The sequence below is a fragment of the Strongylocentrotus purpuratus genome, unplaced genomic scaffold, assembly GCF_000002235.5.
Source record: "Strongylocentrotus purpuratus isolate Spur 01 unplaced genomic scaffold, Spur_5.0 spur5_scaffold_5, whole genome shotgun sequence".
NCBI lineage: Eukaryota > Metazoa > Echinodermata > Echinoidea > Camarodonta > Strongylocentrotidae > Strongylocentrotus > Strongylocentrotus purpuratus.
The window spans coordinates 20,023,373-20,048,574 of record NW_022145611.1 but is presented as its reverse complement, the minus strand read 5'-3'; the positions used below and the strand labels follow the sequence as shown (position 1 = coordinate 20,048,574).

The window sequence follows — 25,202 nt, the reverse complement described above, 5'->3', positions numbered from 1 at the left end:
CGTCCCATCACATCTCTGCCACGTCTTGTCTCTCCCTTCTTTTCTTTTCCGAGGACAGTCCCTCTTTTCTCCCGTCTCCCCTTATCTATTTCTTTTGGGATCTCCAGACGGTGGAGGCGGGTTAGGATGAGTAGTTGGCCCTGAATTCTGTGTCATTGAGATATGTAACTGGTCATCCAGGTGGCGTACCAAGTGTGGAGATATGAAATAGATCTTCCGTCTTTTGACTCACCAGCTGCTTAACATTGATCAGTCTTCCATAGAAACAGATCATGCTTTCTCTCTCCATATTATCATCTTGTTATATATTCACAGGGGTATTGTTTGAAACCCAGGGCGCCAGATTATTTCTCTACTTTTCAGTTTCTCTATTCATATTTCTTTTCAAGGGGGTAAGCATGACAAAATGGGTGGATTGTGATGGGGGTAAAGAGTTAGAAGAACCAGGGAAACGTGAATGCAAGAATGCAACTAACAAGGCACCCTGACCCCATCGGGTCAAGACTGGTGTCTGGCGACTTCTCATTGTGGAAACCCCTTTTCTTTTATTGTTGCGATGCCATAAAAGTCTTGTCCTGAATAGCACCCTGAAGGCTACCTACATGTAAAAGGCTGCGCTATTGTGACACCTGCCCCGATCCTTCTTCTTGTTCATCATTCCTTGAAGGCGTCCATCCCCCGGTTTCCACCAACCAAAATACCCACTCCACCCATTCATACATACAATGCCATTTCCTTAGACAATTCTATCTGGGGGTTCGCTCATGCAGAGGCAAAGTCGATACCTCTTTTATTCATTCCAAACCCTGTTTTCTTATTATATTTAATGCCACGTCTATAGTAGGTTTGAATTATAAAGCAAATATCATAATCCCTCTCTTTGGAAGCGCGGTATCCATAACCCTTGGTGGCCATTTCCCAGGTAACAATCGTTTCTACAAACAAACGCCAGCTACTGTAAGAAACTAAAGGTGATCTTGAGATACGGGTCTGACTTGAATAGCTTCTTAGTTTAGAATCATGAAACAGTAATCAAAGCTGCCACAGTATCATTTCTTAGCTCAAAGTTCAAGTCTTCCTTGTTTGCCAAAGCAAAGGAGAATATCTATCATGGAGTGGAAGAAAATGGGCAACAAGGTCATGTGACCATGCATGCATCAGCCAGCCACTTGTTACAAGATGAGGGCAATGCTTGTATGGAGTAGTACTGGACAACTCCCGCCCCTTTCCCCCTCCGGGCTTATCAGTATCCACAGCTCCCATGCCTCCACTAGCTCCGCCCCTTCATGGTATCTATAACAATACCTCAGACGGCACGCTCGGTTTCTTCCCATTGTTGTGAGGGTATTGGTTTTCCAGCTACTCCGTCTGTACTTCACTGTATATACCCAGGCTGCTCAGCCCAGGTATTAGAATCAAATTTCTCACGCAATCACCTAATTCCTGTTTTGCACACAAACAAACTCTATAAAGCCCTGCATGGTGTGTAACATATCAAGTTACCCGAAATATCATCACTGAGATCAAGGCTGCTGCATATCTATCGCATTGTGACTGATTTGCTGCTTTAGTACATTTCACTTCTATTCAGAGGTGGTTATCACTCAAGTTCCTGTTTCTATGAATTGGATGACTTAGCCTCGTAGACTTCCTGTTGATAGAGATTTTAGCCAACGAGGGATAGACCATTGCAAGGAGCTTCAAGTCAGCCGGTGAGTCTCTTTTTTTCCCCCTCCTAGCTGCTCTATCTAGCAACCATAAAGCCCATCCATGCCCCTCCCACAGCCAGGCTCGGGTGCCACAGGTTACTGGCGATGACGGCGGCGGCGGCGGCAGTGTATCGATTGCTGGTGAATTGTAAGCTCACTCTCGCACTCTCTCTCTCAACAGTCTAGGCAGCTAGCTTTGTCAGCTCCCGGTAGCTTCCCCGAGGACAGAGCTCTGAAGTTTGCTCTCCAATTGTTGCTACTCAGAAAGTGACTTGTATTTTAGTCTGTCACTCTTTCATTGGATAATCTGCTTTCTCCTTTCTTCCAGTATCTATCAATATAACAATAATAGCTAGCATTCAAACTTCAAAGTCTCTTTTGGTGAAATTGTTTTCATCTTGTGGATCAAATATATTTTTTTCAATTGACTGGAGTTGATGGGGTATGTATGAATGTCTTTTCTTTTTTGTTTTGTGTTCGTATATCATCCTTCCATAAAAATGTAAGGACAATTGTTATGATTAGATAGTACTGATATTTCATTTGTAATCCCAATCTTAAAGGAAAATTACAGATGATATGTGGAGCAGTTACACTGCCTATTAAGCAAAGATGGTATGCTAAACTTTATTTTACTACCAGTACTTAAATAATATATTCATCAATAAATCAGCACGATTAATGATGTCATGTGACTTCGGCAATGCCAGAAGTACCTAAATCTGATTCCTTGTCTGCTTTAGAAGAGGTCTGCGCTTTCATGTCTTTCTTGAGAAAGAGAACACCAGTCAAAGAATATGCTGGTCATTTTACCCTGTAATGCAAGATTACAAGTGGAGGTTTTTAAGAACATGATTTATAGATGTCAGTCTTTATGCTGCTATCTCTAAGATACAACCTTGTGCAGTGTTTTAATAGGTAAGGGTTCTGTGTTTTGATGTTTCCTGTAAAGTGGTAAAAGATACACCATACTTCCTTGAAACTTACATCCGCACCACCCCGTGATAAAGCTACCAGAGCCTTGAAGTGGATGCTCCACAAATCTATTGTCTGGATGCAAAGAAAACTGAAAACCAATCTTGTGTGAGACATTGATTCTACCAGTAACAATAGCTTAATTTTTAATTTCTGCCATTCTTCTGCAACTAGAAAAAGAAAAGGGTAAACCATAAAAATGAAATTAGTTTCTACATAATTCTTTATTGAAATAAGCATATATCATAGTTTGTAGATAGATACCTGCATTTTTCCAAGGCATCTCTTTGATTTATAATGTAGATATAATTGTTAGAAATCAGTTTACACCATTTATATACCATTTTAATGAAGAAAAAAAACATTTACTTTGATTTATTGCTTTCACAAAAACTTATATTTTACTGAACATCTTACCTTTCATGGCTTTTTTCCCTTTTTTAAAGGGAAACATTAAGTTATTGATTTTGTTGTCTTGTGAAAATATGATTGAGATAAATGAATTAGGAACTGGTACATGTTGGATGTGAGCTAGTATGTTAAATAAAAATAAATGAAATGATATCAATTATATTAGTGGTAACTCGATCCAACTCCTTTGAATTTGCTATTTATATATTATATCAATCATTTGAATAATTGCCAATGGTGACTGTCTTTTCTTATTTGAATTAATTGTAGATGCAGAAATAGGGATTTAGAATTACTTCTGTTCTCATTTGTGTTATTATGGGATTCATTATTATTCAGACTAATTTACTTTTCAATTATTCATATGTTTTCTGTAAACCAGACTTAAAAGATTGTGTGTTCTACATGTATGTCTCGTGCAATAAAAAAAAACTAAAATCCATCGTCACTCAGACATCTATTTCTGTCTCATATTCCCACCCTCTATATCCATAAAATGTCAAGTGATGATGTAAATCTCTTCTTTATATCAATGTACATAGATGAATGATGGATATTAAATGCAGACTTTACCTCAAAAAGGTCAACGCTAAGGTCTAGCTGCATTCAGATTGTATACCCATTATTACTTCTCAACAACTTGTCGAATATCTTGAGATCAATTTAAGGAACATGTGTTTGAGCTTCTTAGCTTCAACCTTTACTATTTGTTCAAACTCCCCTTTCTGGACCGAAGATTGATAAAAGTATGTTTGCAGGGAGAATTTATATATTGACTGTTGACAGAGTCATGCCTTCATCTTAGAAGAAACAGCTCTTTTTGCTTGGTAAATAAAGCACTCGCTCTTTGCTTGCTTGAGGTGACTTCTTGGGGGTGGAGTTTATTGAAACTGAAAGGAGCCAGCTCCAATATTTCACATGTTCATTCCTGGTATAGGCTGTTTCATTTCCTTTCTCTCTTTCCTCATGGCACATCCATTATGTAACAAGGCACATCTTGGGTTATCTGATCAGATGTTTCTTTTCCTTATAAGTCCTTCTTCCGGCAGCAGCAGTCACAGCCTTGGTAGTTCCTTCTTTGAAAAATCCTCTTGAGTTTTGTAAAGCCTAATCTCCTTCCTTGTTAGAGTCTAGGTCAGGAACTGCTGACAGGAGATAAGATAAGAGAAGTTGCAAGATGTGCATTTGAAGATCCAACTTGTATTTCCTTGTCTTCCTCGTTAATTCAGTACCTGAAGATTTCTTTTAAAACCCTTGGTCTATCACCTCTCCCAGCCCCCAAAGTCTTGTTGGATAAGATAAGCCAGCCCTCCCTGCTCTCTGATCCTCTCCTTGTTTCTCAAGGCAAGGGCTGTGTCTTTGTTTTGCTGATAGACAAATCCTGTCAAGGTCTGGCGTGGCGGCGAGCATTGTCAAGAAACTATATGTCCAGTTTGCCCCTTGACAACTTTAAGATGTTAAGCTTGCCCCCTTGGAAGACCCTCCCGGTGGCTGGAAGGATCTGATCTATATTGGGAATGGAGACTCAGGTGATCACAAATCATTATCTCCAGATCTCCTCAGACATGTGTTACTTTCATATCCTTCCAAGGCGATTCCACGTTTATATGGATTTTACAATGTATTCAACTGACTTTATTAGTTGTTTTCTTTAACTAAGACAACGGCTTGTTTGTTTTTAAATAAAGAGAGAAGTATCAAATGTAATAATAGTGTAAAGAGAGATTTTTACAGTAGTTTTGCACCATTTCACATAATTAATTGACTGAGAAGACACTAATGCACTATTCAAAGTAACAATTGGTAGGCTTTGATGCCTAAATATTATTATATTATATTATATATTATGATGTGTTTGCACAGTAAAATCAGAGGTGCCGGTGAATGACTTGATTTTTGTAAGACTGACATTATGTGAAATAATGGATTCAGCATCCATTCATGCATTTATTATGAGACATCCTAAATGACTCTAAAAATTGATTTTTCTATTGTTTGAATGTTTGTGTAATGATGGATGTCTTATTTTCGTTATGCATTTATAATGTTTGCAAGCAGCATATGCTTTTCAAGGGTAAACCAACACAAATATGAGTGTAATTATTTTTAACAAATTGCAGTGAATACTGTTCAAAAAAGTTATGAAAAGATAAAAAAAAAAAAAAAAAAACTTTGAGTCAAGAAAGGTGAAAAATTCAAGCTTCATTTTAGTTATTGAAATGGGAGATTTGAATAAAGGATGAAATTTATTGTTTCACTATAGTAAGCCTACCATTGAATTTGTTTACATCTGCTATGTTTTTATTTCTTTTTAAACCATATCCAGACAGTAACATACTTGTAAATATAATGTTAAAAAAATAATGTGACTATCAGTGTCAGGCATTGTTTTTGCCCTAATAGAACAACATAATCACAATTTTAGGTTTTTGATAACACCATGTTAAAATTAGTTCACTTCAAATCAAATGTTTATTTTTGACATAATTCCAGGTCATTTTCATGTCAAACTTCAGTTTTTTGGCACACTGTGTCCAAATAAATTTCAAGGTAAAAGTAGATCTGTAGGGTTACTAAAATCATTGTATTCATTCATATTTTTGGCAAGGATATCAAATGAAAGAGGTTTGTAGATAATCAATTTTGTATTTAGAGTGTTGGAAAGCAAACCTAAAGCTATTTTGATTATGTTCTTGGAAGGTAATTTTAAGGATAATCTAATCACAAAGTGAATTCCTTAAGAAAATATTGTCTGTTTAGGGGATTTATAAATCTGTGCAGGAAATGTCTCTTATCTTTATGTAGAATAAAACACAAAGTAAAAGAGCACAGTACTTTTACTGTGTTATTTCTCCTACATTAAAACAAAGTTTAGAAACAGGGAAACCAAAGGAAGTGCATGCTTAAAAGTTTTAAAAGGAATGTAGCTTGAATTAAATATATGAAGTGTTTGTTGCTTCAGAGAAACAGCAAAAGACTGCAATTCAATTCACACAAAATCAGAGGGGGAGATTATAGTGATTGAATGAATTCAGCAAGAAGCTGTGCAACAAAGAATGCAGTAAATAAAAGAAAATAAAGATTTGTTAACATTTTTTTTTATAGATATTGCCTTGAAAGCAGACATAAAGTATTCCTTTACAATGTACATGCTTATATTCTTTGAGAATAGAAATAATTAGATAAATTATTCATTTTCTTGATACTACTTGAGAAAGAAGGATAAGAAGAAAACAAGTTTTGTAAACTCTTAGAATGAAGCTGGACAAACATAAATATCCCTTCTGTATAAATAAATGGCCACACTTCCATCTTTTATGTTGTAAGGGTTTAATCACCACACAGATGGTCGGTCGGTCATCTCGGGCCAGGGCTACTGGTCAATGGGAAAGCTTTGAGATCACTATTGTTTGACAAGGGCATAAGAATTAGCGCACAAAAGAACCAAGCCTTCTTCCAGACATCCACAGTGTAATATAGGGTCATTAGATTTGTCCACTGGTTTTATTGATACCCTTAATAAATAGCAATACTCTTTGATGGAATAGTTCCATGTAAATACTTTTTTGTTGTTGTAATTCATGAAGGCCAGAGTCTAAGCACATGTCTAGAAAATGGTATTTACAAAGAAGGCATTGAAAAAGAAAAAGTGAATTTTGAAAAATTGTTTACTCTTTGAGAACATAAATTCATTTCAAGTACTTTTGTAGAGAACTTGTATCCTTAAAATAATATTGTGATTATTGAAGCAGTTCAGTATTGATCCATTTACTTTATAAAAACTCATGAACTTGGTATGCACTTTTTAAATTTGAAGCTACAGGATGCAAAACGAAGTGTTATGAAACCATTATTCGTGGTAAAAGAAAAAGAAAAAGAAAAGAAAAGAAAGAAAGAAGAAAGGTAACTATTGGTCCTTGCCAGATTGATCAATGTTTATGTTTATCCATTCTGATAAGGATACAGCCCTTTTCCTTAGCTTGTACTTTTACTAGATATCTACAAAAGGCAATAGGCTGCTTTGGAAAATTCCCAGACACAAAGTCGCCTATGATAACCGTCTTTGTTTCTCTAACTAAAGTAGTGATCCCGTGAAAAGAATAAGAAAGGAAAAAAAAACCACAATATCAACTAGTGACATCATGCTGAAGAGGAAACGTAATCTGCAATTGTATTTAGGAAGTAGCAACTCTGTAGCAAAATGAGTACTAAGCAGGGTCTTAATGTGTCCTTGCTGCTATGCTAGAAAGTACTTTAACCCCCAATGAGTTGTGCAGAGAAATCTGAAATAGTTCATTCAGGAGGGTTAAATGAGTATTATGCTAGATATCTTTTTGGTTTTGGTTGCCAGTAGTGGATGGTTAGCGAAGTCGGATATAGTAAAGTAGGCCTTATCTTGGTCTTCAGCGCCTCATTTCCCACAATCCAATCTCCTTGGTTGTGTACGGGATACCAGGGAAAGAGGAAGTAAGTATCATGGTTATGGTGAAAACAATTGGCTGAAGATCGCGAGCCAACGATCTTTCTGCGAGACTTGCTGGTGGCAGGCATAAAGAAGTAAGAAGCCATCTGGGTAAGACGTGTGTTACCGGGCTCTCACTTCCTCCCTGCCTGCATGCCCCTGAAAAAAAGTGCATCTGGTACTTAAATCTGCTCGTTGATTATGAATGCGTATACTTGCCTATCAGGTAGAATGCGGTATTGTTAGCCTATTTATAACCGGTGTTTTCTCTCTCTCTCTCCTCACACAGTGAGTGATTTGCGGCCGAGTGAAGTTCTAGCTGTCAGCTGACGGAATTTACTCACACCTCCCTTTCCAACTGCAGAGACGTTGGACCAGTCAAGAGCTTCAGTGTAGCATAGTTGTGCACAGTCAAGGAGACATTGACGTTGTTTGGCAAGCCAATGTCTAAGGTCGAGGATGCATCCAGTCGCCAAGTAAAGCGACATCGAGCTGATCAGGGTCTACCCAGGGGCAATCCTCACACAAAAGTCAACAGCTTTGCCAGCATCAACGGTGTGTTCCAGGAAAATGTCGAACACAACTCTGAAGTTTTGAGAAACTTGTTAAATTTGAATCGGAGCAGTCCTGCCAAGTCCGTCGGTTTGTGCAGCGATACAGAATCACAAGATTCATTTGCGCAGGACAGAGTGGCGGAGGATCGCAGCAGTTTGCTTTATTCGGAAGAAGATATTGCGGAGAGCGCAGATATTGAACCTAGTGGATATTGGCAAGATAGAAAGTTGGAGTGCGCCAAGGTACCCAGTGAGAGTGGAGATTCCACAGCCATGCCCACTGCAGAAACCGCAATGTGGGAAGAGTGTAACGGATCAACCAGTCCAATTCAAGAAACCATCACAGACAGTCTCAAAGCCAAGCGTGCCCGAGTAGAAAACATCATCACCAGCATGAGGCATTCACCACCAGCAGTCGGAGCCCAGGACCCTGTGGGGTTGGAAGACAGTCTGCGCAAACCAAAGCGCAAGCAATACCAACCACAACCCCAGCGCTGGGACTCCGGAGATGAAGACTCCCCAAGCAAACCTTCCCGCAAACAAGAAAAAACTAAGCTCAAAGGGATCCTATCGCATCTTCAAACGCAGCTGGACACACTTCAGGAGAAATACCTCAACATGTATGATATAGAAGATGATGGAAATCTATCGGACAACTCTGATGACATGGATGATTTAAATGAACCGATTGACACAGGTAGTGCAATTCAGAAATATGAGGTGAATGGGGTCAGTGGAAACAGCTCACCAGTTCGCCATCGCAATGATAGGAAACGGAGAGCAGATGGAAGTAGCGTTCTAATTGATCGCACAACAAGTTATATTGTGAGACAAACACTGAAAGAAGAGCTGCCACCTCTCCTGCTCAATGCAGTAGACTCTGTGATGAATAAACTAACGAAAAGCGGCAGCAGCAAAAATGCAAGTAACAACAACTCAACCCATACTAAGTCTGAAATCAATAGTAACCAGGCCAGAAATCCAGTACTAGCCCAGAATGCTGCTAGCCCTCCTGCCCCAGCAGCCCAGGAGTGCAAGCCAACACCTCCCCCTCCAACCCTCATCCACCCAAGCTTCTTCATGAGGCATTTCCCTACACCGCTGGAGCAGCAGCAGACAGAGGCAATGTCATTGGTGGTCCCTAGCAGAAAGAGGGTGAGGAGTAACGACCACCGGCATTTCCATGCCAGCGGTGGCTTCCACCCCGGGGATTTCCCCATGAAACCAGAGCCTCTTCTACCGGTGAGCTTACCCACCTCGGTAGCCATCCCCAACCCCAGTCTTCACCCTACTCTGGCTGCTAGCTTCATGACCCCCAACATGACTGATCCAAGGGACCATTTTGAAAGCCTCAGGTATATGTAAGAATAAATTCTTCTTTTTTCCAACATTTCATTATCACTAATTATTTATATATCATGATTTAATATGCAGGACAATATCGTAGGGGGAAATCACAGGGGCCAAAAAATTGATAAACCATGAATAAAAAATAATGATTGAACATGTAAAAAAATTGGAAGAAAAGAACTTTGAATGAAATCATTTGTTGCATTTGGAAGTCCCAATTACTGCATGCACATACAGCAGATGTAAATTGATTGCGCTATTTGAAATTTTAAGCTGTAGGGAGTTATAAATGAACAATATTGAATTTCATACTAGTACCGGTACAAGCCTCCATGATATTGATATGCATATTTCTCATACTTCAAAAAAAGGTAGGAAAAAAAAAGACTCTGAATATCATGTGAGTGAGTAATTAATTAATCGATGACAGTGTAAAAACATGCATTATGTATCGTCTTCAATATCAGTTCTTAAAATTCCCCTGTTACATGTACATCTTCCAAAAGTGCACATACCGTCAAAAGATGTTTACGATACATGAAGCAGCTCATAAAAGTGTAATCTTGTTGAAATGAAAATGCCACATAATTCTTGAAAAATTATAACCAGTCAATGTGATTTTTGATTCATTCTTCTGAATATCCTTTATATTGTCAATACTTAAAAAATTCCATGCATTATTCATTATTAACAAGTTCTTCCGCACTTATCTTTGACTAAGTATGATGGATATCACTCCGCCTCACCACCTGTTTATTTGCAATCCGCTACCGTTTCACAAGAGAAAAACAAGTCCAACCCTAAACAAGAAAACTCTCTTATTCCAGCCCGTCATCTTGTTCGTTAACGCTCTCAATACCGCCATGATTTATAGACCTGTCTCTTCCATATGTTTACTAATAATGATACAGATAATGGCCCAAAGGGTGATTAACTCAAACGTAGGATTTCAAGTATAAGACATGTATGGTTTAAAAGTAACATTTTTCTTCCCCCAAAAAGTTTTAATACACCTTCATTTTTAGTAGGGCTATATTATTACTAAGACAATTGTATTAATAATTAGTGTGTGTGTGTGTATGTAAGAAGGGTGACATGATGTATTTCAAAATGCAAGTATATTCAGTGATATTTATTTGTGTGATAATTGTTCAGGGAATTATAATTTTGGTATCAATAGACATCAATAGTTTTTAGCAAAACTGTTGATTCCATAAAAAAAAATTAAGATTAATATTCTATTTCCTTTCCTATGGACTGTAGACAATGTGAATTCTCAATTTTCTCATATACTTTAACGGTTATCATCAGCATTTACTCTGCATGTTTTTACTTCTCTACCGAAAAAAAAAAATGTTTTTTACAAATTGATTTTTGACAAATGGGCCTGTAGTAAGCATTTCATGATATTATTTAAGTCGTGGGCTTACATAAAGCAGTACTTATCCTTTAATTCACAACGATGCCAGCTGTTAAGCTATCAAAAATTGTAAATAGAGGAGATGCAACTTCATTTTAAATATTCTTTTCTGGCTCAATAGAAATAGGATATCATTCCTCATTATCACTCACTGCATGGGAATTTGGGAAGTGTGTTTATTCATCTATCCTTATTCATACCAACCCAAGTGTTTAATGATGATTTCTAGTCATTTATTTGAGGTATTTATCCTCTTATTTTGTCATAGGAGTAATCGTTGGGCTTGTTTGCTCGTTCTTTTCTGTAGAATGAGGTCTAGTCTTAAATACTTCCACAGTGGGAGGCATCAAGTCAAAGACGGATGATTGTAGAGATTGTTTCAATTTCCGTTATGATTCTTGAATATACAGAGTTTACAAAAGGAAGCGGGTTTTCTTTTTTATTTACCAATATCTTTGAAATTATGATAGATACTAGACTTGATTAAGCAATTTACCATTCATTCTGTCAATGACTTCATTCATTTTAGTAACATTTCACTATCCATTCAAAGTGTGAAATGTTAGCCAGCTGAAAAACATGACACAAGCTCTCCTGATGTAAAAAAAAAAAAAAAAAAAGAGAAGCATTATTAAAACAAAGCCTGATCTTCTCTGGTCATAAAAGATTGTACAAATGTGGCATAAAGGGTTGATACAAAAATATTTGCAAACTTCAAGTTCAGTGGGCAGAGTGATGATTCACTGAATTACGTTCTTGTGATTCTGTTTATTTGGATGTGCAGTATGTGTGACCCATCTCCTGTTTGGGCAAGAATTAGAAACCATCAAAATATGTGGTGAGGGCTTTTTTTACCTTTTCTTTCCCCTTAATGTTCCGGTTGATTTATCATCATGTGGAACAAAGAAAAAAGAGATATTTGGCAAATTCTTCTCCTTTATTGACTGAAGTGGACAAATATTTATTATCCCTATTAGAAGGAAAATAGAATCAATCATTCATGCATTCAATTTGCAGAAGATTAAAATTTCCTTTTAGTGCTGGCAGCCCAAATTTCCATGTAGAGAATTTCATTTTGAGGTTAATTGGTGCGTTATGTCATTAGTAGGCCTTTAAAAACAGCTTTGGGTGTTGAAACATCAAAATAAGATGAATAGGTGAATAATATCTCAGTTGAAGTACTATAAATCTTGTTTCACCAGACAGTAATCCTTTAATAGACCATTTCCAGTTCTTTTATCAAATTCATTCTTGTATTTCAATTGAAATCTCAGTCTGTTTTGGCTCCTAGAGATGATCAGAAAAGCATTTATCCAAAAATCATTTAAGTTCACCACATCCTGCATGCAGAAGGCCAACAGAATAAAATTGAAAAGAGCATATTTTGAGGTTTACAAGACGCATTCATTTCTTAATTGTCACGATGTCTCCTAATCCGAGAATCTTGCCAAGACTTTTCCGTGGATCAGCCAATCTTAGTGCAGACAGCTCAACTTTCATCGGAGCTTCTCATTTTTTTTCTGCTCTATTTTGAGCCCGCCTCGCAAACAGCGTCAATCATTTTGCAGTTGAATCACCGACTTACGCAGGATTTATCTCCGCCTGTCAAATACAAAAGGAATTCCCTGTGCAGTATTTCATTAGTATAGGAAGTACTTCATTGTATTTGTCAGTTAAGTTTACTTGTTGAGCTACTTGCTCCTACAAAAATGAAGAAAAAAGGATAAAAGATGGGGAGGAAAGTGACATCAATTATTCCTATCCTCAAAAACAGAGTATCTGCATGTCGCTATGACCCTAAAAAGTGCATTCTTGTAAATGAATCCAAGTCCCAACTAGTTGGCTTCTTATTTTCATTTTTTATGTGACTTGCCTGAAATGAGTGAGCAATTAAGTCATCAGAAATTACAGACTACCCCATCAGGTTCTGATTTAGTCATGATTGCCTGCATTACCAAGCAAGCATGCACCAACAATCTTGCAGGATAAAAAGATGCTTTGAGTCTCTCTTTAAACAATCTCCAGATCTGAAAATTGTCCTCATTAGTGCGCACGTTTGGGTTTTTAAGCTTAACCACTTTACCGGTACCTTGCTTTCTAGATTGTGTGGAAATCTGAGTAATTCCAATGAAGATAAAATGGAATTAATGTTTGCATCTTTAATCCTAAGAATTGCCCATAATCACTACCTTTCAATCTCAAGTAATTCTAATATCATGACGGTTGTCAGGAATCCCCAAACAGGAACAAAAAATGCTCTGCCATGACTTGGCTACTCTAAGTGTGATTAAAACAAAATTCCTTCCAAAATGCGAAGTTTCATCGCAGGCATTAGGGGAGAGAGATTAGGAGAAAGTATTACAAGCTTTCCTATATATGTACAGCTTGAGCATGTGTACCGATGTCTCATATTATCTCATGTTCCCACGCACTCCAAGATTACTTTGGATTAGGTCAAAATCTTACGTCTTAGTTCTGTGCTTTTCTCAAGTAGCAAAGATGATTTACAGTTTTTCAGACATACTCTCCCATATCTTATGTCATATCTGTCATCTAAAGTGCTATCCTAGATGGAAGAGAGAGAAATTCAGTGAGTCATATGTAAATTTCATGTTTTAAATATTAATGTTAGCGTTGCAAATGTATAGCTTATCTAGAAAGTACTTTTTGCAGTGGTGGAATAGAAGGCCAGATAAACTACCAGTATAGATTTCCTGTATAATGTGCACACATACATGTATTGATTTTTATGGGGGAATAGAAATAACATGAAACTGAAGTCTTGAAAATAAAAAATGACCTGACATAGATAGGGTGCGATGAACGGCATATGTTTGCAAAACATAGATCCAGTAATGCCATGACTTGTATAATGACACCTGAATGGATGGCATAATCACACCCCAGCGTCCTCGCCTTTCTTCTTGTTCTCTTTCTCCTTCTGCTTTTGGCTTTCAGCTCCTGCCCTGATTCTCACTATGTACAATGGTCTCTTATGTGTAGGTTGCATCCTTCCTGGCTTTTTTAAAGAAGATTAAGACAATTTGTCCCCTTACCATAGTCTTTCACCTGGTCCGCAAGCAAGCAAACATATCTCTTAGGATGCTCATACAGGATATCACAAGTTGGCGTGCGAAGAACCGCCGTAGGGGCTTTTCAGTCTGACGTTGCGAAAACATCTTCTCAGGAAATCTGTACAGAGTCCTGCTTTTTCTTTCACTTTCCTTTCTTCCGTTTGGGTTCTTTTTTGATGGATTTGATGTGTTAGAAAGAGAAGGGATCTATTATTGTTGTCCATGATCCCATCTGCAGCCGGCATTGTTTGGAAGATCATTCATTTGCAGGCAGACTCCCCATTTTGTCTCTTTTATGCGATGACATATTTATAACCCATCTTCAGCAATATGCTCACCTGTGTTAGTAGTTTATGAGTGATGTTCCTTATTTCCTTTTGAATTCATCTGGAAGTATATGGTTATATGAATATTTCATATCGTCCATCGGTAATAGCATTTCATGAGTTGAAAAACACTTGGCAGCGATATTTATCTTTTCCTTTCCCATCGCAATAAATCATACACAACCTGGAGTCAAGTACCATGGTATATAGTTCAAGGTAACGCAAGTATCTGGATGCAAGAAAGTTCTTTTGAAAGGTGACACTTTATCGCATCAGAATTGATCATCATTTCCTTGTTCATTGAACTTAAGAACGTACTGTTGGGTTCCCCCTTAGGTTTTCTTTCTTCCTTTTTCAAGACACAAGACATGCCATATGATACATGAATATGTATTTTGTACTTTCTTGATATGATTTCATATACCTGTATGCTTCGAATGCTTTCCCATCTCTCTCTCTCTCTATCTCTCTGTCTCTGTCTCTGTCTCTCTCTCTCTCTCTCTCTTTCTCTCTTGCTCCTCTCTCTCTTCTCTCTCTCTCCTCTCTTAATTAACTCCCATTTTCTCCTCTCTGTTTTCTACCTAAAGACATCATTGAACATGTAGATTTTCTACCAATAATCCTACTCAATAATTCTTTTATCCACCCGTTTTATCACCCCCTAACAGGTACCCAGGAAGTCCTCTCATCGCCAACTCCCATCTCTCGCCCCTGAACTACCTGAGTGACCACCGGTCCTCTCCTGGTGACCTCTCCCACATCTCTTCTGGGGAGAGTCCTGCCTACTCCATGGTCAAGCCAGAGGGACGAGACACCTCACCGCTTCACATGCACGACAGGCCCAGCTCGGCCGATCTCTCTGACTACTCGCCGGTCAACGGAACAATATCCTTTCCATATATATTTCATTTAAACATATAATAATTTTTCATGTTTTGATATAAAAAAAATTATCCAACTTACTCTTGTATAATGTATCCGTAATTTTGTTATTTTTTCTTGTTTGGGTTTTTTTTCTTCAAGTTCTAGTTAATGAAATGATAGCAAAGCGAACACAATTCCTATTTGTTTGAATTTGTGAAATATAAAGTTATTTCTTAATAAATATTGCAAACTTGTATAATTTGCTGTAAGGATGACAAAGAACCGCTGAATACCCCTTTCAATGATGATATTAGGATAAAGCAAAGCCACAAAATACGATATGAGTTTTTGTGATAATGACACCCCTCCAAAGAAAATGTTTTCATTGTTACTTTTTCATTTTCCTTTTATTCTTATGGTTCATGTAGTTCGTCTTCAGTTGACATCAAAAGTACAAACAAAATGTAAAGTCATTGTAAGAATTCTTTTATCAGGTTAGCATGTGACACATTTTATCCGGAAAAAGAAAAGAAAGTCCTTATCAGCCAAAAATCCTATTCCTATTCGGTTAGAAGATAATAGAAATAATCACCTGATGGTAATTACTGCCCCAAATTATTTCAAGCAGCCGTGATGAAGCTTAATGTCAACAGTTTCTACAAGAAATAAACACAATGCCAGTAAATCGGCCCCATCTGGTAATCATATTTGTTGCTTTCTCTATCATTTTCCCTCTTTTCTTCTTCTCTCTTCAATGAAAAATTTAATGCGTGCGGTCATTTTCTTATTGTGATTGCTCCTCCTTCCTTTCCCACGACTTGCGGGCCGAACGTAACCACCAAAAATAGAGTTTCTAGACAAGATTCTTGACGGTCAGCCATGCAGAGGAAGTCACTTGAGATCAATGTTTTGGATCTATTCTCTGGTAATGCTATCACTCAGGAAGTTGCGTGCCAAGCAAGCCAGTCAGAGTTTCTCTCAAGACTCTCTCCAAGTAAGCACTCGGAAACCAAACAGCAATATCATGTGATCTTCCTCGGCGGCGACATTGTCTCACTTGGAAATGAAAACTGGTATAATAATAATATCATCGCTTCTCTAGCTCACTCTACTCGATCTTGGCATGACTCGATTGTTTTCGCTTTTGACATTGTTGTGTGTGAACTGTGTTGATCACTGAATTAGACAATGCACTTTGTCTCAAGGTTTATTTTCAGTTCATGCATATACTTCCAAGATAATAAATTGAAGTCTCAAGGTTCATAACTTTAAAATAATTCCTAGAGTTGATGAATTGATGATAAATGTCACAATCTCTTGTATTATAGACTGGGTGCTTGTGGTTACATAAATAAATCAAAATGTTATGATACTGTGAAATAACAAATTATTCAATTGATATATCAAGCGATCTGTTAGCTTTTGTCATTTTTTTTTAAATTTTAGCTCATGACACTTGGATATCGGTTCTTTTTTTGCATCTTATCATTTCCTTTCTTTGTCTTTTTATGCCTGTTAACGTTTTAATGTAGTATTTTTAAAGATTTGTTTGCCTAAAACTTGATGTGTTATCCCATAGACCATATTTTTATGTTCCAAATTTCTACTCTAACTCTCTCTCTCTCTCTCTCTCTCTCTCTCTCTCTTTCTTTGTGTCATTTCATTTCCATCCCAGACTGAGCAGACAGGTCTCATTTGATCTCTTATTCTTGTCTGTCTCTCTTTCCCCTCCCTCCCTCCCATCTACCCGTACTCTCAAGTGTATGTGTTGCTCATTGGGTCTCACCATACTGAGCTGAAATTGACGAAATAAAGTTTGAATTGATTCATAAATCTTGGCTGATATGATGATGACTGTCAGAGGGGGCATTGTACTTTCTTGTCGGCATCGCCTCATATACTCTCCTTCAATGCCAGTCTTTGAATCCATTGAACTTGTCGCCATACCTCAAAAAAAAAAGAAATGAGGAGTCCTTTCTTATCTGGCCGCTGAGGATTTTTAGGTCTTTTGTCTGATTTGGGGCCAAAGTATTTCTCAATTATTGTTCATATGCACATCAAAGATTCAAAAGGCATTTTTGTCCCCCCGATTTCCTTGAGAATTCTTCTTGTTTTACGAGGCATGAAGGGTAATGTAGAGGCTTCAGTATGCCTGATCTACTGCTTATGCTTTAAGACTGCCCCAAGAAATGGCGAATGAAATAGGCGGAATGGCCTTTTTTGGTGCACCTTTCACAAGGCCTCCACTTATTATTTCCTTTCCTATTTTCCTTTTTTGTGCAACCGATTGAAAATAATTCGCTTTCATTCTATTGAGATTTCAAAGACGTACATTTCACGGTTGAGATCAACTCATCGTACAGTGTTTTCTTGGAAATTTGGAGGAAAAAAACATAACTCATATATCATCTCAGACTTTGTAAGAAACATGAGTAAAGAACTGGGCAAATTTTGAATCATTGAAAAGCTGAGAAAGGAAATAAAGAAAAAAATGAGAAGAAAAAAATAAAGGATTAAATAAATATTTTCCGGTTTCCCATCATAGGGTTGATGGTTCTGTGGTGATTCCAAATTTGTCATTCTTTTTATCTTTAGTGCTGTGGTCATTTGACAAGGATTTCCTGAGTTTATGTATCAAATTTGTTGTATTTGACCAAAAACCTTAAGATTCATCATCTGTTATACTTCTTCTGACCACGATTTCCTTTTCTCTATTCTCTCAATCCTCTCTTCTATATCTCTCCCAAAAAGATTGATTTTTATCAATGTTGCAAGAATATCATCAATCAAAGCTTTCCTTTTTAAATAGGGCATTAATCTTATTCAGTCCATCCTTGGCTAAAGATTTTAATTGTACTCCATTCTGTAAAGGAATATTTTGCCAAGAAGAATCAAACCTTTAAACCCAAGTAACTTATTGTAGATTTAGGTCCATGAAGAAAGAAGATAATAGTTAACCTCAGCTTTATAAGCAATTATAAGTAGATAATTCTTTCTTCTCAATGAAATAGAGAGGAAGTGGATATAATTGATCGTTTTCTGCCGATTTCTCAAAAGACAAGGCCCCTGTCTCCATGGCGAGATGCGATTCTCAATCTCATGCTTTGTCAACGTGAGAAAGACCTATATAAACGACTCCAGGTTTTGTCCTATTCTCTTTCAATGGTTACAAAATTGATTTGTTTTTGTGGTAACAAGGCCGTATTTTTCCCGAGCTATTATGCCACTTTCCTACCTTTTGCTTAGTTTCTTTCTCATAGAATAGAATTGTTCTTTTAGATGCTGGTTTTGACTTCCCACCGAGACCCTTTGTGAGGTGGATCTCCATCATAACTCCAGATCGATTAAAGTCTATATATCTCTATCTCATCGTCCTATTTTGTTTTTATCATAGAACGATTAATCTTTATGACTGGGTGAAGAATGAGCCCTGTGTGGTCATTCCTATTCAGACGTCGCTGATCTTTGGGGGTATTGGGCTCTCACTCCCACTACGTCCTTCTTCCACTTGAGTGCCGACGCCCATTCAAGATCAGCCCTCTGCCTTCATTTAGCTTATCTCGTCCCAGGTTCTTGCACTTTTGCCAGGGGTCCCTTTCAAGAAGCCGCTTCATCCGTAACAGACTCAAACCCTTATTGTTGCCTCTACCTTGCAGCCGAAGCACAGCTTGAGGATCAGCTTGTGACTTTGCTTTTGTGCCGCATGTTTTTCTAGATGAGACTTCGACATCGGCCGGTTCTACATGGCTACCCAGGCCTGGGTGTCCTCATTCAACCCTCTGCCACTAGCCTCCTCCTCCTCCTCCTCCACCTCTCTCTCGCCCCCAATACTCCCAGAAAAGGAAAATTTCCAGGATTCCATATTGAATATCCAATCATCTTTTTATTGTTTGCTCGTAGATTAGAAAGCCCCAAGACTATAAGAGAGAACAATCGACAGGAAGACCTGCCTTGTTTGTGATGTGGTGGGGTCCCCTGAGCTTCTCTAAATGTTTCACTTCTGACTTCATCAAATTGATGTCGGGGAGGATGCTCTTTTCTTCATTAAATGATCAAAAATGCAGGATATGTGAGAGGCCATGCATGACCCCTCTGATTAGGCTAATTGATAGCAAGCGTCGAAAAGTAACGACAAGTCTGTTCGGCCTGTGTGCTGCAAATCACCTCTCCTCCAGCTCCCACCATATCATTCCCGCTAAATTTCCATCATTATCATTACACTCTGATTAATTTCCTCTCATTCTATTTTTTTTCTGCTCTCTCTCTCTCTCTCTTTCCTCTCTTTCTCCTTGTCTTTCTGTCTCTCTATATTTAGCACAAAGACCATCATCTACAAAAGATCATGTCAGCGTTGTGTGCTGTGTAATCTTCTACGTGTCGTGGGAATGTATCTGTTCTTTTATGTTGTTCTTTATCTCCCTTTCATCTCCATGACTCTGTAAATCTCAAAGAACAGTCAACATGAGGCTTAACATTGTTTTGTAGTTCCTTCCCAAGTCTACCTGCCGCTCTCCGCCAGCCAAGTGCCTTAACTTGGTCTTACATTTTAAAGAAACTTTCGTGAATTGAAACTCCTCCAAAAGCAGAGTAAACCATGCATTCTTCCACACAAAGGGAAGCATAAAGCAAACATAAGAATCTTATTCATTGCCTTTGAGTTGGTATATAGCGTGAGATATTCTCTTTTTGCCCGAAGGCTGCTCAGCAGTGCAAGAAAAGGTGTAAACAAGTAATGTGTGGAGGAAACCAAGGATGAAAATGGCCTTGAATTTCTCGCCACCCAAACTGGCACAAATAGAAAAGCCTTCTTTTCATACCAATCCACCATGTCTTTTTGTAAGGAATAGTTTCTGCTTGGTCATGTTTTACTACATCTGCTCTGTGTTTTATCTATTAGGATGGTGGGTGTTTTTCTTATCTTTCATATTTTTGTCGGATTTGCAAAATATTTGTCTGTCCTGAGCAGGATTTTAACAATTTTTTGAAGGTTGGAATGTATGATAAATGGTTTCTCTTTTGTTTGGAATTATTTGCTTAATTCATTTAGGGGCCCTGGGAAAGGAATAAGATGAATTGCATGTACCGAATGCAAAGGGTTTGCTGAGAGATCTTACTGCTTCATTTCTTTTCTGGGTTTTTTTCAAGGCCGTGTCCCCAATTATATTCTTGATTTCATTTCATTTATATATTTTTAGACACATCTTATCATATCTTTATCAGCACTTGTAATCAAATATGTTTTTAAAACTTGATGGAAATGTAAACAATATTTGTATTACACATATGTATTGTAGTTCATTCTATCAAATGATAGAGAAGGGGTTAATTATAGTCTAGCATCTTTAATCCCAAGAATTGGCCATAATCACTGCCTTTCAATCTCAAGTAATTCTAATATGTACATATTATCATAAATTTACCTTAACTCCTTTGCACTCGATCACTTGCACCCTGACGCCGACCCACCTGCGTAAGGCCAAGCTCATGTTCTTCTTCACCCGCTACCCGAGCTCCGCCCTCTTACGCCAGCATTTCCCCGACGTCAAGTTCAACCGTCACAACACCTCGCAGATCATCAAGTGGTTCAGCAACTTCCGCGAGTTCTACTACATCCAGATGGAGAAGTTTGCCCGCCAGTCGGTCAGCGACAATGTCGAGACCGCCGAAGATCTCAAGGTGACCAGGGATTCGGAGCTCTACCGGTCCCTCAATCTCCACTACAACAAGAGCAATGAATTCACGGTAAGTCCTTTTTGGTGTGTGTTTTTGTGCGATTAAAAACGTCTTCAAATTTGAGGATGTTTCTGTCATTTCCATATCAAAGTCTTTTGCTCTTCAATAGCTTATGACTTTCTATGTTTGTGACAATCCATTTGTTTACATATTGCTGCAATCTCAGGAAACCTTGAGCAAATTTGGGGAAAATTTACCTGAAATTGAATGCATACTAAAAATGGTATATTGTTTTGTGCCTCTTCTTGTGCATTTTTGTTTTGATTATGTGTTGTTTGTTTCCCTGTTTATCGCTTTTTTTGGACAAATTGCACCTCTACAAATGAAGACACAAGGGTACTAGATAAATATGCGGAAACTGATTATACTTTAATGTTAGATTTATTGACAAAGAATTATGAAGACTAAGGTTTCATTTCTTTGCTTGTTTATTTGTTGTTTTGCTGTATTGACTTGAGATAAGAGTGTGGGTGTTTGCGGAATTTATTTTCACAAAAAACCATGAAAGCATAACCACTTCCTAGCTTGGGATGTTTCTATTATTACCAAGGGTGGAGAAAATTGTAGAAAATGGTACGATTGCATATAAGCTGGTCATTTGCATGTGGACATAAATATCCTGATAACTTTTTTGGGCATAAAGTTGATGTGCCTGTGATCAATTAATTTGGGTTATTTTGTCAAATTTTGTGCTCTCGTGCTTTCATCAACAAAATCAGTATTGAAAAATATCAATTATTTCTCAATGAAAACAAATCATGAAAGAAATCTTAATCATTCTTTCAAATTTCAACAGTATCATTTATTTACCACAACTTAAAACAAAGCCTATTTGAGTCTAGAAAACTTCAGGGTCATTTCTCAATATTGTCCTGTCCTCATACTGTTTGAACTGCTATGTTTATGGAAGGACATTCCTTAACCAGCAGAAAAGGAAAAATAGATTTTAATCAATAAAAGAGAATAAATCTTCCATGACCATTGTCAGCCACTGAAACTGTATTTGAAAAGACTTGAATATTTACTCTAACTTGTTGACATGCCCATTCAACCAAAAACAAGGTTAAGATTGGAGAGAAAGGATGTTTCCGTAATATATATTCTTACGTTTTCTCTTGTTTTTGTGTGTACTTTGAGGTTGATTCATCTATTGTTGGCTGATGTTTGCTAATAATGATCACAGGGTGTATCTGTTTAGTGACTCAGTGTATCTTTGCCAATTTAAAGCTCATCTTAACCGCATTGGTAGATCTTTGGGTGTTATGCTAAAAAATACACTATTTTTCATTTTAGTGAGGGGTCTTGTGATTGTTGCATGTTGTGCAAAATGAACAGTCTTATTTTTTCTTGCACATAAATCTCTGAATAATAATGTACCATCCAACTATATTTTGTCATATCCAAGGTTTTATTTATGGAGATGACCATGGCCATGAATGTTGAATAATAAAACATTGAATTTTGTATCACATATTATGTCAGTATCCTGGAAATGTCCCAAATCATATAGTCATATAGAAAAGAATTTATAAAGGTTGTCCTGTCGTTGACAAAACTTTATTTGATCCCTGTCTTGTCACCTGGATATTGTTTCAACATATCATAAAATCACACTGTCCTTTCCTGTCAAAAAAAAAATATAAAAGTCCATGAATAGAGAAATGTAAACATGTACTTGGTTTATTATCGCAATACTGGACCTATTTCAAAGAAGATTAAGACATTTTTTTAAGGACACCATAAAACAATACCACAATTGAATCAGGGAGATCTCAGATTGAATATACATGTAGACTGTGTATTTGATAGACAGAAGACAATAATATAATTGAATGTGGTAACCTATCAATCAATCAATCACTAGAAATTAGTTTTGAAAAGTCATGTAGTGTTTTTGTCTCCTGAGAGCCAAAGGACATTAAACTCATAATTATTTCAAACAGAATTGAACCTTTCTGACTACAAGCAAATAATTGTCCTTTTGTTGATGTGGCATTAAGAATATACTTGGTCAGCAGTAGTTATTCAGACCTAAAGTTTCACTAGTCATCTGGATCAATGTTGTAAGATTTAAAATCAGTCTTTCCATCTTCTTCAAAATTTAGACATTTGAATAGAATCTTTACATGTTTTTAAAGTCTGTAAAAGACAGAGCTTAAACAAGCCCTCTTGAGAAGTGATTCCAGCACAGTTCTTGACATTTTCTTGTAAGCACGTTGGTTTGCTGCCCTCTTTTTCCTCTGTGTAACGGTTTGTAAATCCTGAATTAGGAAAGGAAGGAAGATATTTCAGTGGGCATTTCCCACTGCGGGCAGGCAACAAGAGTGCATTGCACTGTGGTCAGCTGATCTGTTGAGGGTTAACGTGAATGGGCGAAAATATACTCAAAATATTTATTTTGTTGTTTGTGTGATGATGAAGGAAAAGGTTTCTTGTCTTTCAGTTTTGGCTGGGTATCAGTGTGAAGGACGTTCTGCTAAATACATTCATCCTCAAAATATTTCTTTATTCCTTGCACTTTTTTGTTGATCTGTCAATATAGATCTGTACCTTATATCTGTTTTATTTGTTTTATTATTTTTCCTTTTGTCTTTGTCTTATGCTTTCATACTTTCTATCTGTATTTATCTTTGTTTTTTCCTTTTTCAGTCCCCCCCCCACCCCCTCTCTCTCTCTCTCTCTCTCTCTCTCTCCCTTTATCGAGCCTATTTCCTCTGGTCTCTTTACCAATTTGTTGTTAGTGTGTTTTTGGTTTGTTTTAATTTTTGTTGTGGGGGGGGGGGGGGGTGTGGCTCAAATTCTGTCAAGTATGCCATTCATCATTAAAATATTCAAATTTCAGTCTCATACATAAAACAAGCTCTCTCTCTCTCTCTCTCTCTCTCTCTCTCTCTCTCTCCTCTGCTGTATCCACCTCCTTTTTTGTATAACTTTCTTATAATCTCAGACCATGCAAATGGCAATCAGCTCTTTCCGAAATGAAAATATTACCTCATGATCTAATCATGATCTATTTTTTTTTACCGATTCACTCTTGAAGAATACTTCCACCGAATCCTTTCTCGGTAGTTTGTCATTCACATAATCTGGGACACCCACTAAAGAATCATGAATGAATAAAAACTCCTCAGTCTGAAGTTAATGTCATCATTTTTACATGCCCCCCAAATTGATGGAGAGGAAACGAGAGAAAGAGAGAGGAAGGCTTGCACCCAGCTCAAAAAACAAAAGCTGGTTATCTTGAATCCCTTCCGAAAAAGTACAATGACATTTCATTCAAATGAATGTTATGATCAACACAATTACCCACCCCATTACTTTATTCTACTTTTCGACCAATAAGCAGCTCACTCATTTCGGCCATTTTCTTGACAGAGTGAGTTCATAAAGCAGGAATTTTTCTTAATCATTAGCTCCCAGTCTTTGTGAAAAATCATATATAGGTTGATTACACTATTGCTGGGGCGCTCATGTGAAGTTGGTGCACCTATCGGCAGTCAAGAAAAAAAAAATTCTAATTTTCTTCCCAAATTGCGTGTCATTTGCAAGGCCATTGCCTTCTGTACTATTCAGGAGGCAAAGAAAAAGAAACAAAAATAGCTTTTTCTTGCTCTCTTTATCTACCTTTCCTCTTTATCAGTGGAAGTGCGTGTTTTGTAGCAGGAGTAAGAAACAGAAATAACTAATAAGATGTATGTCAGTAAGAGGAAGATACCTATTTGGTTATAACTTGTCACTTTACTCCATCATTAAAACTAAGTTTCCTGAATCAATAATACATTGACCTTGCTCTTGCATTATCCTTTCCGAAAAGAAATTAGAAGATTCTAGTTCTCACTCTTCCTCCGTACTCAAAATAAACAATTGTTAATAAATTATTTGCCTCAAGGGAAGCTGTAATGAGAAATTCTAATTGACGACCTTTTTTGTTATCAGCGGGTATCACTTATCATATTGTTGCTTTCAGTTATAAGAGCTAGGGTATATTAAGACTGCTTCCTCTTGAATTTTGAATTAGAATTTGTTAGTTTAAATTAGAAAATTAATAGTACAAAAGCATGTTTATGTTTTTCTTGTTCCTTTTCAATTCCTCAAAAGATATTTTGTAGTGTGAATCATGTGATAATGTAAACATTTGAGCCACTTAAAGCTATTCATATAGGTGCAGTCATGTCTTTTCATTAATCCTATTAAAGTGTCCGATAATTTAATTTGATGTAAGGAGATAATGTTACCTTTGTCTTAAATGTTAATTTCCCATAATTCCCCTAAGTGGTTTGATGGAATATATGGAACAAAGGTTATTGTTACATGGACTAAGTGA

At 37.2% G+C, this 25,202-nt stretch overlaps 1 protein-coding gene across 7 annotated transcripts in view; it reads left to right on the top strand.

The window, feature by feature from the left end:
- Positions 1-25,202, top strand: part of prox1 (prospero homeobox 1) — a 46,051-nt gene that overhangs the window by 6,052 nt on the left and 14,797 nt on the right. The window contains exons 1-4 of one of the 7 annotated variants that reach the window (XM_030998296.1): positions 204-1,712; positions 7,847-9,472; positions 14,950-15,166; positions 20,582-20,887. In XM_030998296.1, coding sequence (XP_030854156.1) covers positions 8,001-9,472; positions 14,950-15,166; positions 20,582-20,887 — 1,995 coding nt within the window. In that variant the 5' untranslated portion in view covers positions 204-1,712; positions 7,847-8,000. 7 annotated transcript variants of the gene reach the window in all.